Raw genomic sequence first — 16,354 nt, forward strand, 5'->3', positions numbered from 1 at the left:
CAGCTGATTGGGAGACACCGCAAAGATCACCCACCGAGCCCTGGAAGGAGCCAGATGCATAGAAGTGGAGAACAACTGTGATTTTGAGAGCCGCTAGCATGGGGTGTCCACCCACACAGTTAGGAGATATTTCAGGGCCAATCATATCTGACAGATATAGTTGACTGTCTCCCTTGAGAGTTGGCGCCTCCTTCAACACTGCACCTCAGTCATATTGAGGTAGCTGCTTCGCCGCCTGTATGCCCTGGCAGCAGGATAGTGGCGTCTTCTGCGGCCCCTTCCACCTTGGACAACTTCTTGGCCCTGCGCCCCTTGTGCCTGCGCCTGGCCTCCCAAAGGTGGCTCCCCTGGAGGCTGATTGTCCACTCCTGGCCTCCTCCTTATTCTATCCCTCCCTTCCTCCTCAGAGGAGCTGCCTTCAGTGGAGATGTCAGAACCCATATTCCCAGGCTAAATGGAGGCCTCCGGAAAGCTGCAGGCCCAGGAAAGATTACTGTCTGCAGACTGGTTTGCAATGTACACAAAAAGCTCTTGGAAATCGATGTGAATTGCTAACAATCACACAGGCAACTTTAAAACACTTTCTGCAATTAAAACTTCATGGAAAGCATGAACAACCCCTCTGAGTCCACATATCCCGACATTGCATGAGTTTTATTAAAAAATCTCCTACCCGCCTGCCCGTTGGGCCCGTGTGCCGACCCAAAGTTCGCACGGGCCCCTCAAAATCCTCGACAATTGGCAAGTTAAGGGCCTTAACAAGGCCTTTAATTATTGGCGGGCGTGCATCCCGCTGCTGTGCGCTCCCGCCGACCAAAATATCGCGCTGCCGCACGCTGACGTCAGGACGCTCGCGCAACGTCAGCGCGCGACATTTTAAGCGCTGATGTGCGGGCTCCACCACCCGCACGTCAGCCAGAAAATTCTGCCCATATTCTTATGCAGGGCCCTGTCCTCTGCAAACAAGAAGAACCTATTCAGGCATTGCGCCTTTTTCAATTAAACAAAAGCTTGTTCCCTCATGCATTCCCCATGGCAATGCCTCAACCAATCAGGGTCTACTTACCAGCCAAACAGCACCCTTTTCTCATGCAATATAAACTGTCCCCTTTGAAATGTGGTATTCTTGTTTCTGTCCTGATGAGCGTAAGACAAAAAATTTCAACAACATGTATCTTATTCAGCAATACTCAAAGTGATCTCCCTTTGATAGCAATAGGAATGGTTACTCTACCTGAATTTTTAACCAACCTAGCTCACAAGTACTGTGTCCAATTCTGACATTCCAACTGTTGCCGATTTGAAATATGCTGGCACAACACAAGATTTGCACTTCGAAGGCACCCACCTGCCTCTAACTTTTATTAACCATGGGCAAAATTTTTAGCTCAGTGGGTGCCCGACCCGCTTGAGTGTGAAATAACGGGCGTTGACATCAGTTGGGCATGCCAACGTCAGCGCACAGTCACATGATAGTTGATTGGCGGACTCACGCCGATTTCGGCAGCGCACCCGCCGACAATTAAAAAGGCCTGTTAAGCCCATTAAACAAGCAATTAACATAAACTTTTTGCTGCCCGTCCAACCTTACGGTTGGCAGACAGGCAAAAAGGCCAAGTGGCCTTTGCATTTTTTTGGAAACCTCATCCACGGGCGGGATTTCCAAAAGCAAATAAAAAGAAAAGTTTTAAAATTTAATTAATAACCTGGCCCTGCCCATGTGACTCTGTCACATGGGGGGGACATGTTTTATTACATTTTTCAAATCTTTATTTTTTTTTTAAAAACGCAATATCTCCCTGAGGCAGCTCCATGCCTTAGGGAGATTTTCAGGTACTCACTCGCGCACATGCGTGCTGTGCGAAGTCCGCGCTCACCCCGCTCACCCTCCACCCCCCTACCACACACAGGCAGCACTCAGCGCTGCCGCTCGCATTTCACGCTGGGCAGGCCTTAATTGGTCCGCCAGGGTGAAATCGTGGTCCGACCCCAATCGCATGTGGCGGTTGGCTTCCTGAACACCCCCTTCCGCCCAAGCTGAGACTGCCCGCCAAGGGAAAAATTCTGCTCCATGTTATTTCTTCCAAATGGTCATATATTCTTTCACGAGGGGAAGTACATGACAGGTTACAGACAGTCACTATTTTTGGTATTGAAAACCGTCTTCTTTGAGAACCAAACCAAGTTTCCAAAGCGCAACAGACATAAATTCCTGAGGGTAGCATTTCTCATAACTGTAAAAGGTTACTTTTTTTTATTTGTTCTTGAGATGGGTAATTAAAAGTTGCATGGGCCAGGATCTTTAGGTCGGTAAGCGGCGGGGCAGGGCCCGCTTGCCGACGCATAAAATGAGGTGGGATGACGTCAGGCTGAACTCGCGACGTCACCCCGCGTCATTTCAATTTTCAGGTTGGCGGGGGCACTTCCAAATCAGCTGTGCGCCCACCGACCTGTCAACGGCCTATTGAGGCCATTTAAGAAATAATTGATATAATTAATGGACCAACCTGTCCAACCTTAAGGTTGGCGGGCAGGCCGGGAGCCCTGGCAGGCTTCAGAAAAAGCATGAAACCTCATCCACGGGCGAGATGAGGTTTAATGAGGGTTTTAAAAATTTTAATAAATGTATGCTTTAAAGTGATGTACATGTCCCAACTCATGTGACAGTGTCACATGAGGGGACATGTCAGGGAAATTTTATTTTTACACCTGGCCCATTTTTAAATTTGGCGCCGATCTCCCTGAGGCAGCATTTAGTGGGGGGAAAATACTTCCCATGGAGTTGCAGGTAACATACTTCATCATAGAGTTTCATTATTCAGTGATTGCTTACCTTATTGTGGCCAAGTTTAATGTGAGAGTTTAATGTTACTCCCATCATATCAATCATAGATAAGTCCATCTCTGATCACTTCCTTGTATCGCTTTCCACCCACATCCCCCTTCCACGTCCCAATCCTACTTCCTTATGTGTCTGCCTCTGGAAAAGACTATCCCCTGATTCACATACCCCTGCACTATCGAAATACTAACTGTCTAGACTTTGGCCCCCTGTTCACCATGACATTTCTACAGTGACTAATTTGCTCAATGACACCATCACCTCCACCTTTTTATAGTTCCTACTAAAGCCATTACTCTCTCTCACTCTGGCTGTTACCCCACGTACAGTCCTCATCTCCATTTCCCAAGAGTTGCACGCTTGAATGGGTATCGTGAACTGGTCTCGTCATTCACTATCAGGTCTAGTTGATGCCAGACTTCAGCCAATTCAATTCACTCCATGTGATATCAAGAAACGGCTGAAGGATGCTGCAAAGGCTATGAGCCCTGGCAATATTCCGGCAATAGTACTGAAGACTTGTGCTCCAGAACTTGCCACGCCCCTAGCCAAGCTGTTCCAGTACAGCTACAACACTGGCACCTACCCAGAAATGTGGAAGATTGCCCAGATATGCCCTGCACACAAAAAGCAAGTGCCAAGCAATGATCATCTCCAATAAGAGAGAATCCAACCATCACCCCTTGACATTCAATGGCATTACCATCGCTGAATCCCCCAATATCAACATCCTGGGGGTTACCATTGACCAGAAACTGAACTGAACTAGCCATATAAATACTGTGGCTACAAGAGCAGGTCAGGGGCTAGGAATTCTGCGGCAAGTAACTCACCTCCTGCCTCCCCAAATCCTGTCCACCATCTACAAGGCACAAGTCGGGAGTATGATGGAATATTCCCCACTTGCCTGGATGAGTGCAGCTCCAACAACACTCGAAAAGCCTGACACCATCCAGGCCAAAGCAACCCACTTGACTGGTACCCCATCCACAAACATTCACTCCCTCCACCACTGACGAACAGTGGCAGCAGTGTGTACCATATACAGGATGCACTGCAGAAAGATATCAAGGCTCCTTAGGCAGCACCTTCCAAACCCACAACCACTACCATTTAGAAGGACAAGGGCACCAGGTACATGGGAACACTGCCATCAAGGCACTCACCCTCCTGACTTAGAAATATATCACCATTCCTTCACTGTCGCTGGGTCAAAATCCTGGAACTCCCTTCCTGACAGCACCATGGGTCTACTGACATCACAGGGACAACTGTGGTTCAAGAAGGCAGCTCACCACCACCTTCTCAAGGGCAATTAGGGATGGGCAATAAATACTGGCCTAGCCAGCAATGCCCACATCCCGGAAATTAAATTTTAAAAGAGCACTATCAGGCCCTGCTCTCATCTGCCAAAACTGACCATTACCCTAGGATCGTCTTGGAATAAAAAATAAATAAATCCCAGCTTCTTTTCTCTACTACAAACCATCTTCTTAAAACCTTCTCACCTCCAACATGTGTGAGAAGCTCATGGACTTCTTTGTCACAAAGACTGAGACCATCACATTAGCTGCCTCTGCTGCTTCCCTCTCTTCCCTTCAGCCACCACATCAAACTTCCTCTACAGCTCCCCACTGCCCTGTGCTCTGATCCCATCTCATTATTAGTTTCTCTCCTATCTCCCGCACCACCACGCCCAGCTGTCTCCAGGTTTATCTTGTCCATAAGACCCACCTCCTGCTCCCTAGGCCTTATTCCTACTAAACTACTGACCACTCAACTTCTCCTGCTGCTCCCCAGACAAGCTGATATTATTAATAGTTAATACTAATAGCTCGCTCTCCTCAGGTTCTGTCTCTCTCTGTCTCTCCTTCAAATCTGCCATCGTAGCCCTGCCCCTCAAAAACCAACCCTTAACTCCACCATCCTTGCCCTCCCCCCATCCACCACTAACAACCTCCTTTTCTTCTCCAAAGTCTCTGAATGTGTTTTCACCTCTCAAAGCTGTGCCCATCTTTCCAGGAACTCCGTTTTAGAACCCCTCCAATCAGGTTTTCACCCTGCCATAGTGCCAAACAGCTCTTATCAAAGTTAGAAATGGCAAATGTGAGAGTGTGACAAAGTCACACTTTCCCTCCTCATCATTCTTGACCTGTCTGTATCCTTTGACATAGTTGACCCCACAATTCTCCTCCAACACCTCTCTGCTGTCATCCAGCTGAGTTGGATTGTGCTCACCTTGTTCCATTCTTATCTAATTGTAGATGAGAATTGCCCACAATGGCTTCTCTTCTCACTCCAGCTCCATTACCTCTGGTGTTCCCCAAGGATCTATCCTACCCCTCTCGTATTTCTCATCCACATGCCTGCTCTTCAGCATCATCATCTGAAAACACAGCATGAGTTTTCACACATACGCTGATAACAACCAGCTCTACCTCACTGTCACCTCTGTCGACTAATCCACTGTCTCTAAATTATCAGACTAATTGCCTGACAAAGCAGAAATTTCCTCTAATTAAATATACAAAATCTATTCCCTAGCAACCAACTCCATCCCTTTTTCTAACAACTGTTTGAGGTTGAAGCAGACTGTTTGCAACCTTACTATCACATTTGAATCCAAGGTGAGCTTCCATCACATACATGCACCATCACTAAGACCATCTATTTTCCCTCTGTAACACTGCATGACTCTGTCCTGGCCTCAGCTCAGCTGCTGAAATCCTCTAGACTTGACTATTCCAGCACACTCCTGACCAGCCTACCTTCCATAAACCTGAGCTCACGAAAAGCTCTACTGCTTGCGCCCTCGCTTGCACCAAGTCACATCACTCATCACCCCTGTGCTCGCTGACTTACATTAACTCCCAGTCAAGCAATACATCTATTTTAAAATTCTCATCCTCATTTTCAAATCCATCCATGGCCTCATCTCTTCCTACCTCTATAGTGTCCTCCAGCCCCACATTCTTTTGGAAGATCTGCACTCCATTAATTCTGGCCTCTTGAGTATCCTCAGTTTTAGTTGCTCCACCATTGGTGTCCATGCCTTCAGCTGCTAATGCACTAACTTTTGGAATTCTTTCCTTGAACCTATGGAATTTCTTCCCTGAACCTCTTTGGCTCTCTAACTCTCTTTCCTCCTTTCAGATGCTACTTTGGCCAAGCTTTTGGTCAGCTGCCTTCTGGACTTGGTTTCAATTTTCTTTATAATGCATCTGTGAAGCATCTTTGCAATGTTTTAGAATTTTAAAAGCACTTTATATGCTAGTTGTTTTGTATAAAATTATGTTTGTTTTAATTAACAATAAATCTTGATCTTAATCTAATTCAAGGCTTTATATCTGCAAAAGTGAAAATAAATTATACTCAGCATAATCTCAAAAGCAGGCTTATTCTTGCTTCCAAAGTTAGAAAGTCAATCTATTCAGCATACTCCAGTGTATGCCCATTTCACCCTTGGATAGAAATTTGGAGATGACATTGCAGGTCAACATAAGCGATGCTAAGGGTGGAGCAAGGGGTTGAGGCTAAGCTTTTTAAGGATGAGATGCTGATGACACCTTTGAAAAGATGGGAGGAATACTGACTGGGGAGAGAGATTCAATGTTGGCAAGCACTGGGTCAAGGAAAGATAGCTGAGTGATCAGCAGCTGAGTCAATTGGAGGTCAATAAAGCAGGTTACGGGTCTCATGAAAGACACAAGTCTGGTAAAGGCTAGCAAGAACGGAGAGAAGGAATGTTGCAGTGATTTTATCCTCTTGGCATGGGTAATAAACGCAAACTTACTAATGTTACCCACATCCCCAGAAGAAATATAAACAAAAATATTCACAGTTACGTTTCACAGAAATTAATACTGAGATCATGGGCAGCATTTTCCCCCCCCGTCAGAGGGAGTTGTGCGGGAGCGGGCACGAGTGGGCAGGTTCCCAATGGGCGCCACCGGTTGGGGGTGTGCCGCCATTTCACATGGGCGGGCCAATTAAGGCCTGCTCAGCATGACGTCCGTCCAGACATATGCGGGGGGGGGGGGATTCCCTGAGCAGATCTGTGCACTCTTTCGCGCATGCACAAAACAGCCTACAGATCTCCCTGAGGCCAACTGCTGCCTCAGGGAGATCATTTCACCTTAAAAAACTGTGATGAATGGAGAAGAAAAAAATTGACATGTCCCCTCATGTGACACTGTCACATGAGCTGGGACATGTCAATTACTTGAATGTTAAGACTTAATAAACATTTCTAAAACCCTCATGAAACCTCATCCCACCCGTGGATGGGGTTTCATGTTTTATCGGAAGCCCACCTGGGCTCCTGGCCTGCCCGCCAACTGTAAGGTTGGATGGGCAGCCCTGACAACAACCTCAATTAGGTGATTAACAAACCTTAATAGGCCTTTGACAGTTCGGCATCCGCCAAAGTGAAAATCTAAATGACGTGGGGTGACATCAGGATACCCGCCCGACATCACCCCGAGTCATTTTACGCATCGGTGTGCAGGTCCCGCCCTGCCCCATAGGAAAGTTCACCTTTGGAGGGGGACGAGTTGAGCCAAATTTTCATGTGTGCTTGGGAAAATCTGACCAGCGTACATACCAGCAAAGGGGGACCAAGGGATTGATTAAGAAGGGAAAAATAGAGTACAAGAGTAAGCTTGCAGAGAACATAAAAACTGACTGTAAAAGTTTCCATAGGTATGTGAAGAGAAAAAGATTGGTGAAGACAAATGTAGGTCCTTTACAGTCAGAAACAGGGGAATTTATAATGGGGAACAAAGAAATGGCTGACCAACTAAATACATACTTTGGTTCTGTCTTCACAAAGGAGGACACTAATAACATACCAGAAATGTTGGGGAACACAGGGTTTAGTGAGAGGGAGGAACTGAAAGAAATCAGTATTAGTAGGGAAATGGTGTTGGGGAAATTGATGGGATTGAAGGCCAATAAATCCCTGGGGCCTGATAATCTACATCCCAGAGCATTTAAGGAAGTGGCCCTAGAAATAGTGAATGCATTGGTGGTCATCTTCCGAGATTCTATAGACTCTAGAACAGTTCCTACAGATTGGAGGATAGCTAATGTAACCCCACTATTTAAAAAGGGAGGCAGAGAGAAAACAGGGAATTATAGACTAGTCAGCCTGATGTCGGTAGTGGGGAAAATTCTAGAGTCCATTATAAAATATTTAATAGCTGGGCACGTGGAAAGCAGTGGCAGAATTGGACAGAGTCAGCATGGATTTATGAAAGGGAAATCATGCTTGACAAATCTACTGGAATTTTTCGAGGATGTAACCAGTAGAGTTGATCAGGGGGAGCCATTGGATGTGGTTTATTTGGACTTTCAGAAGGCTTTCGACAAAGTCCCACATAAGAGATTGGCATGTAAAATTAAAGTGCATGGGATTGGGGGTAGTGTATGGATAGAAAATGGCAGACAGGAAACAAAGAGTAGGAATAAAAGGGTCTTTTTCCAAATGGCAGGCAGTGACTAGTGGGGTACCGCAGGGATCGGTGCTGGGACCCCAGTTATTCACAATATATATTAATGATTTAGATGAGGGGATTAAATGTAATATCTCCAAATTTGCAGATGACACAAAGCTGGGTGGGAGGGTGAGCTGTGAGGAGGATGCAGAGATGCTTCAGTGTGATTTGGACAAGCTGAATGAGTGGGCAAATGCATATCAGACGCAATATAATGTGGATAAATGTGAGGTTATCCACTTTGGTAGCAAAAACATGAAGGCAGATTATTATCTGAATGGCTATAAATTGAGAGAGGGGAATGTGCAATGAGACCTGGGTGTCCTTGTACACTAGTTGCTGAAGGCAAGCATGCAGGTGCAGCAGGCAGTAAAGAAGGCAAATAGTATGTTGGCCTTCATAGCCAGAGGATTCGAGTACAGGAACAGGGATGTCTTGCTGCAATTGTACAGGGCCTTGGTGAGGCCACACCTGGAATATTGTGTGCAGTTTTAGTCTCCTTATCTGAGGAAGGATGTACTTGCTATAGAGGGAGTGCAGCAAAGGTTTACCCGACTGATTCCTGGGATGGCGGGACTGACATATGAGGAGAGATTGAGTCGATTAAGATTATATTCACTGGAGTTCAGAAGAATGAGGGGGGATCTCACAGAAACCTATAAAATTCTAACAGGACTAGACAGGGTAGATGCAGGAAGGATGTTCCCGATGATGGGGGAGTCCAGAACCAGGGGTCACAATCGGAGGATATGGGGTAGACCATTTAGGACTGAGATGAGGAGAAATTTCTTCACCCAGAGAGTGGTGAACCTGTGGAATTCGTTATCACAGAAAGTAGTTGAGACCAAAACATTGTATGTTTTCAAGAAGGAGTTAGATATAGCTCTTGGGGCGAAAGGGATCAAAGGGTATGGGGAGAAAGTGGGAGCAGGCTTTTGAGTTGGATGATCAGCCATGATCATAATGAATGGCGGAGGAGGCTCGAAGGGCCGAATGGCCTACTCCTGCTTCTAGTTTCTATGTTTGTGGCTCACAAACTGCACACCCGACCCACATGTGACTTTACAAGGGGTTTTCATTTTTTCATACAGTGAGCAGGTTCACAGTACATTTTGTGAGCCACGATGGAGTGCGTGACGAGTGTGGGTGCAGAGGAGGACAAGTTAGAAGACGTGCTCAGTTGTCCAACACAGCAGCCAGCTCCCAACATTGTTTAAAGGCCCCTTAAACCTCACCTCTTAACCACCCCAATGCCCCTATGTCACCTCACATTCCTCAATGCCATCCCATGCTCCCTCAGATTCCCCATGCCATCTGACATTCCCCAATGCCACCTCATGCTTCCTCTATTACCCATGCCATCCCATGCCACCTCTATGACCTTCCCCATGTATCCTCCATAGCCAATTACCCAGTATGCATGCACTATGTGCAGTTCTCAGGAACCATGCAATAACAATGGGAATTATTTTTAAATTATTGGAAAATCATTAAACCTCGAACAATCTAAAAAAAAAAATCACTGAATGAAAACTCACTATTATTGATACCAGATCAAAAAAACCCATGGGGGGGATAAAAGTTGCAATCCTTTAAGTGCCTATTAGGTTTACAAACAAAAACAAAATTACATGAAAGATATATTCTGTTATTATAGGCTGGTAAATGCTTCAATAGTTCTTAGTTCAATAAGACCACCTGCTGAGCATGAACTTTTGAAACCCAGCCAAGTATTCACAATGAGACAGCTGTCTTAACAAAAGCTTCCAGCTCTACTGACAGAGCAGATATCTATTTCCATTTCAAAGCAGAGTGCCTGTCAATCAACGGAGGGGGAGCAGGTGCAGACCATTTTTTCTTCTTCATTTTTTTAAAATCAGCCAAATCTGCCATTTCAATTAAAACAGAGCACAAAAACATGACAGCAGAGGACTTTTTATTTACATTTTTTAATACGTTATGGTACTTGCTCCATTGGAAAAGTTCTGTAATGCATGTGAACAGTTACACAATGCTAGTCTGATTGAAACATATAAGATCCTAAAGGGACATGACAGGGTAGCTACCAGGAGGATGTTTCGACTTGTGGGGCAGGCTAGAACTAAAGGATATGGTTTTAGAATAAGAGGTCTCCCTTTTAACACTGAGATGAGGAGAATTTTTTTTCTCTCTGAGGGTGGTTAGTATGTGGAATTCTCTTCCCTAGAGAGCAATGAAGGCTGGGTCATTGAATTTATTCAAGGCAGAGATAGGCAGATTTTTGATAGACAAGGTTTATGGAAGGCATACAGGAAGGTGGAGTTGAGACCACAACCAGATGAGCCATGATCTTATTAAATGGCACAGCAGGCTCGAAGGGCTGAATGACCTACTCATGCTCCTAAGTCCCATGTTACTTTACCCTATATCAATCAAGGATCAGCTTAGTTTTGCAGAACAGATCCCTGTAATGAATCACTGCATTGAAGCACATCCATATCACAATACAGCATCTAATAGTGACATTTGAAGGCATCAAACCATTTTACACTTACCTTTCAGAATGTTCCCGACTCCTCAGCAGGCTTTCCATTTTCTTCATGAGCTCTCAAATCTGACATGCTTTTAATGGGCTTCCAAAATCCCACACCACCAGATGAAAATGGTTTGTGGGAGGAAATCCAATTTACGCCCCTCATTTAAAATGGGAAACCCAATCTCAGTGGGGACGGGTATGTATTTTTGCATACTATGCATTCCCTACCCGCAAAAAGGCCAGAGGAAAATGGTGTGGGGTTGAGAATGTGGAGTAAAATCAAATTTCCTCCAAGAATAAAACTAAGTGTAGCCATTCACACACTGGAATGCATCTCTGCACCCAGATGAAAATTCAGCCCTTTGTTTCCCATCTATTTACATGTTGAAGTTCTCATTCACTTCAGGCTATGAGACTATCCTTTCCCCTCCTCCATCCAGGAAATCTTCTTTGACACAGGAATTGTTAAACTGCTGTGAAGTCTATAAAAGGGCAGCTTTTCACAATACTGAGCATCTATCTATCCTGAAGGACACCAGATGGTTTCCCATTACTAACAGGACTTTGTTCTACCTTTTGGGACTTTGACCAGTTAAGCAAGAAGCAGAAAAATATTTTAATATGTTTAGAAAACACTGAATGATGTTAATCCCAGCTTCCTCCACCTGGCCCGACCCACATATATAAATTAATACTTATATGCCTAATACCCCTGTCCGGATTTGCCTTACTACCCTACTTAAATGCTTTCAACCAAAGCCTGGTCAACCCAGGCAGAGCTAAGTTATAGTTGTGAGTTTTTTTTCCAATGATCTTGCATACTGTTCATATTGGGTAGCAAAGGAATTCAATGTAACTGAGTTCCGAATATATAAATAAATGGCATATGAAAAATAAAATGATTACTCCTTCCGATTCACTGCATTAAACTACAATGATTCCAAGTGCCACTTGCTCTATTTCAAAGGAACTAATATCGAAGGAAAAGTTTTCCTGAGTTTTTTCCATGTATTAATATATCTAGGAATGTGAAAACTGCTTGGTATGGCCACTTTTTATAGCAAATTCATACTCTTCTTTTTACTGACAATTGAGAGGATATTATAAATGCATTTTAACCATACTGCAATGGCATTCATGTAAACACCATCATTGCTTCATTGACAGAAAAAAATCGTAATGGAATTCCCAAAAGAGTTCCTTATCAAGCAATTACCTGCCTACAAGAGTGTAATGTGCCAACAACAGATGAAGTACACTTGGAGTTAATAGATTTGGAAAGTCATACATACAGATTGAATGGAAATTCTTAATTCCATGAGACTGGTGACAAAGTCATGGAAATGTATGTAAGATGCACATTTAAAACATTTCATATTAATACAAGCAAACTGCTGTACCAATTGATATCTAGTACAGTTCATTTGTAAATGTCCTCATTAATGTACCTTTCTAAGCATATGGTATAATTTACTGCTGCGTTAAAAAACAGAAAAATAGTCTTGGTCAGTAAATCCTTCAATACTAAATGATTTGCTGAAATGTTTGGAGAAATGTCCTTTCTTCAAATGTTATGTGTCGCTTTTCAGGTCATATAAGGCACCATCAATGCTATTTGATGAAATTACAATGAAATTCTCTGTTTCTTGGAACCACTGCAAGGTTACTCTTTTCAACTGCAGAGGCAGTGGTTGATGTGTTGCACAGGTTTACCAAAGTCCAGTATATAACACAAACTGCTGAAACCCAGGTTAATCATATGGGTTAGCTACTACATGTGGTACAATATGGATAAAAGAAAACAAATCTTGTATGATTATAATGCTGGCCACAAGGGAAAGTGAACATTATAACATTAGAAAATGAATACAATGAAATGGGACGTAAGAAATTTGGATTACAGCAAAACTGCTAGAGTAGATCAAGAAGAATGTCAATGTGCTACTGATACTACCCTGCAATTCTAGTCCCAAGAGAGCACAGGAGACACTTCACTGGGCTCAAAGTATGTTGACTTAAGCAATGCCTTCAGGCTAGGAAAAGCAATCCAATAAGTGTTGATATCTGAAATTACTGCTGTTGTAGAGGATAGATCATCAATATAACTGACATACGGAAAGGCCTTTGCCATTTTCATTGCTACTACCTATCATTTGCAGTTATTACACCGATTTGTACCATAAGCATTATTTTCTTCCACGTGATATTTAAAGCGGTTTTTAAAGTTACTTTTAATGGTAATCTTTAACTGTGTCGATCAAGTGAAAGCAATGCTACAAACATAGGCCTGTTTTAAAATTATCCAAATTTTCCTGGATTGTTTTCAGTTGTAAGTGAAAGCTTGGGAATTCCGTTTAGTGCTGGAATGCTTACACATAAACCAGATGGGGTGATGATAAATGACCACCAATACCCTAGAAATTTTCAGTCCCAAAACTCTCAGTTCTGCTTTGACCACTCAGGGCTTGTCAATTTTACAAACCAGAAGTTTAGCCTTTTTACAACTATGAACTGTTTTAATGGTTTCTGTAGATTTTATGTCCAAGAAGAAAACAGCTCAGATACAGCACATACATGCCTTGCAGCAGTAAATTATCTGCAACGCACATCAGTGCTTAGCATAAAAACTATGGTGTTTAACATGTCAAGAAAAATGTTGCAGTCAATAAAACATAAATCAGTTAGCAACATCATACATGGAGAAACATCATTGTCTATGTCCTACAGCTTGCAATATCAAATCTTCTTGATCCACGGGACCATGCAAAGAAATAAAATTTACATAGAATGTTGATAATAGTTTGTAACTCTACATCCAAAAAAGTGCTTTAAAAATATTGCACTTGACTGGATTATTGTCTAATCATAGATTTATTAACCCTCTAAACTGACACTAGTTTCTGCAGATTTAGAAATACTCTGCAACATACTTTAAGAAGTATAGTTGTATCCTTTGAAACAATTTCGATATTTATTAAATAAAAGTGCGATTTTGTGCTATTTTGATATTCAATATTTTAAAATCGATAGAACACGCGACCCGAAGGCCGAATGGAACAGAACAAATCAGAAAAAAAAGACTGTTGAAAGCGATACCGCTACCCAGGGAAGATTAAGATTTTTTAAAAACTTGCACACGAATACTAAAATAATTTATTTCTAAAGTTACATTCTCCTGAATTCAGTTTAACATTTCGCTCGTTGTGCATAAATGTCGCTAATTAAAATCGAAATGGTTATCAGGGTGTGTGTATCTTTAAAAGTACAAATAACATTTTCCAAGCAAATAGCAACTGGTAAATACTTCAGATATACGAAATGTTCAAGAAAACAAAACATGCACGTGTTTCATTGAGAATAACACGACTTCGAAGATTGAATGATTTGTACTGGAGACAATGCAAATCGCATTGTTTGGTGTATCTCAAACTCGCTGAAATTACCAAAATACTTTATTTTACGAAATACGATTTCCCCCTTTTTTAAAGAAAAGGCACGATAATTGTAGTCTGGTTAACTTAAATAAAAGTGACAAAAGGCAGATGGCCGCATATTTACTTCTAACCAAATAAAATAATAATTGCATCCGAACAATTTAAATGCTGTCAACATATTAATTATTGATGATCATTTTCTGTCCTTTACAATGTCTTTAAAAAATCGCTTACCTAACTGACAGGAGACATCGTGAAAGGACAGCAGCAGAGTCCAGAAAATGTAACACGCCCTGAGTGCCTTTAGTGCCATTGCCAATAAAATCGATTTTTTTGTTTTCTACGGGACGATTCGCACACAAAAGTTTTTTTTTCCCTTCTTCTTCTTCAGTGGGGAGAAAAGGGCGTTGAGCAATGTGACATTAGTGCCTCTGCCTATTGTGGATGGTAGCGCAGGGGCCCGCTATAGCTCCAGCGCTCTGATTGCGTTGCAGCAGTTGTGGGGTCCCAGGCGCCGATTGACACAGGAGCTCGAGCTTGGAGGCGGGGCGGTCAATGGACAAGGGGCAGCCGCGCGCGACTCACCACCACTCCTGGCTCAGCGCGCGGGGAAGGCAGGAGGCGACACGCGCGCACACGTGCACGGGGATCAAGTTGGAGCGGGCGCGCCCACGAGACAGGTGGGCGCGCGACCGAATTCGGATTCTTTCCCCTCGGGCCGCGGGTGACAACTTTCATCATCTGCGTTGCCTCCTGTTCGGGGTTTTATGCAACTGGTTGAAAACTATCTTTTAAAAAAAAAATGTACTTTTCCCATTTACGTTTCATAGTCAGTTTGTGCTGTCCAACTTGATTTGTCTTGGTTTGTTCTGTTGAAGGGTCATTCGGACTCGAAACGTTAACTGTGCTCCTCTCCGTGGATGCTGCCAGATCTGCTGAGTTTTTCCAGGTGTTTTTGTTTTTGATTTTGATTTGTCTTGGTGTGTGCTCGTTCAGATTTTTATGTAGTGGGTGTTTGGATTATTATCGTGTTCAAACTCAGTCTCCCTCTGAAAATTGTTCTCACTTTCTGCAAAGCATCGTCTCCTGATGAAGAGCACAGCGCCACAGTTTGGACACTGGGAACAGTGGTGAATAAATTGAATTATTACGAAGGAGGTTTTTAGCTGTTGCTCCAGACCTGTGTTATGTGTTACTCATTTGGAGGAAACAACTGCTCTGTCCTCACTAGTCAGAAGCAAATGTTTGCAAAAATAATGTGTTCATGTAGCCACACAGTAACCTGAGACACTTTGAGCGAGACTCCTCAGATTCGGTTTTCGAAAAATGAGGCCTATTTTGATGTATCTCGTTCAGAAAAAAAAAAGGTTTTGTAAGTTTGCAATCTAGCTCTTTTTGAGACCTATAGTCTCACTCTTATTCCAGGTGTGAGAATCTCACGAAATCCCGTATCTAAATCGAGATCATCAAATTCTTCTGCTTTCTACCCTGTCTTCTTCCATGCTCCCAATTCCTTTAACCCTCCACCCACATAATTCTGCAGTTTTCCTCCATCCGTCCCAATCCTCGTCAAATTTAATCACCCTATGAAGTCCAATACCACAGCTTTAGACTTACACCATACCAGCTTCTGATCAACCAGTTTCAATTATCAACCCCATGCTGTCATTATAAACTGCTTAATTTCTATCCTTATCTTCCCAAACTACTGCCCCATCTCTAATCTTTCCCACCTCAATGTTCTTGAATGCCCCTTTGCCACCCAACAGTGCACTCAGGTTTCTCAATGTTCCATGTTCTCATCTGTCTAAGCCATCTCCCGCCATCCCACAGCACCAGGACTTCTTAAAGTTGTAAAGGAAGCCCTGGTGTGACTACAATCATGACTAACTATCCCTTATATAAAAAGGACAAAATGATTAGCTGAGTAATTACAGATCAGTCAGCTTAACCTCAGTGGTGGACATATTATCAGAAAAAAACTCAAGCAAAAGTATGAATTATCATTTAGAAAGGCAATGGATTAATCAAGGACAGGCAACATGGATTTGCTTAAGGCAAGGTCATG

The 16,354-nt window shown here is 43.2% G+C and overlaps 1 protein-coding gene across 1 annotated transcript in view; it reads right to left on the reverse strand.

Moving 5' to 3' along the window:
- vwde (von Willebrand factor D and EGF domains) overlaps positions 1-14,946 on the reverse strand; it is a 379,611-nt gene extending 364,665 nt beyond the window's left edge. The window contains exon 1 of the mRNA XM_078538828.1: positions 14,521-14,946. Coding sequence (XP_078394954.1) covers positions 14,521-14,599 — 79 coding nt within the window. The 5' untranslated portion in view covers positions 14,600-14,946. The remainder of the gene's footprint in view (positions 1-14,520) is intronic.
- Positions 14,947-16,354: the final 1,408 nt, after the last annotated feature.

This window comes from Cetorhinus maximus, chromosome 3 (assembly GCF_964194155.1).
Source record: "Cetorhinus maximus chromosome 3, sCetMax3.hap1.1, whole genome shotgun sequence".
NCBI lineage: Eukaryota > Metazoa > Chordata > Chondrichthyes > Lamniformes > Cetorhinidae > Cetorhinus > Cetorhinus maximus.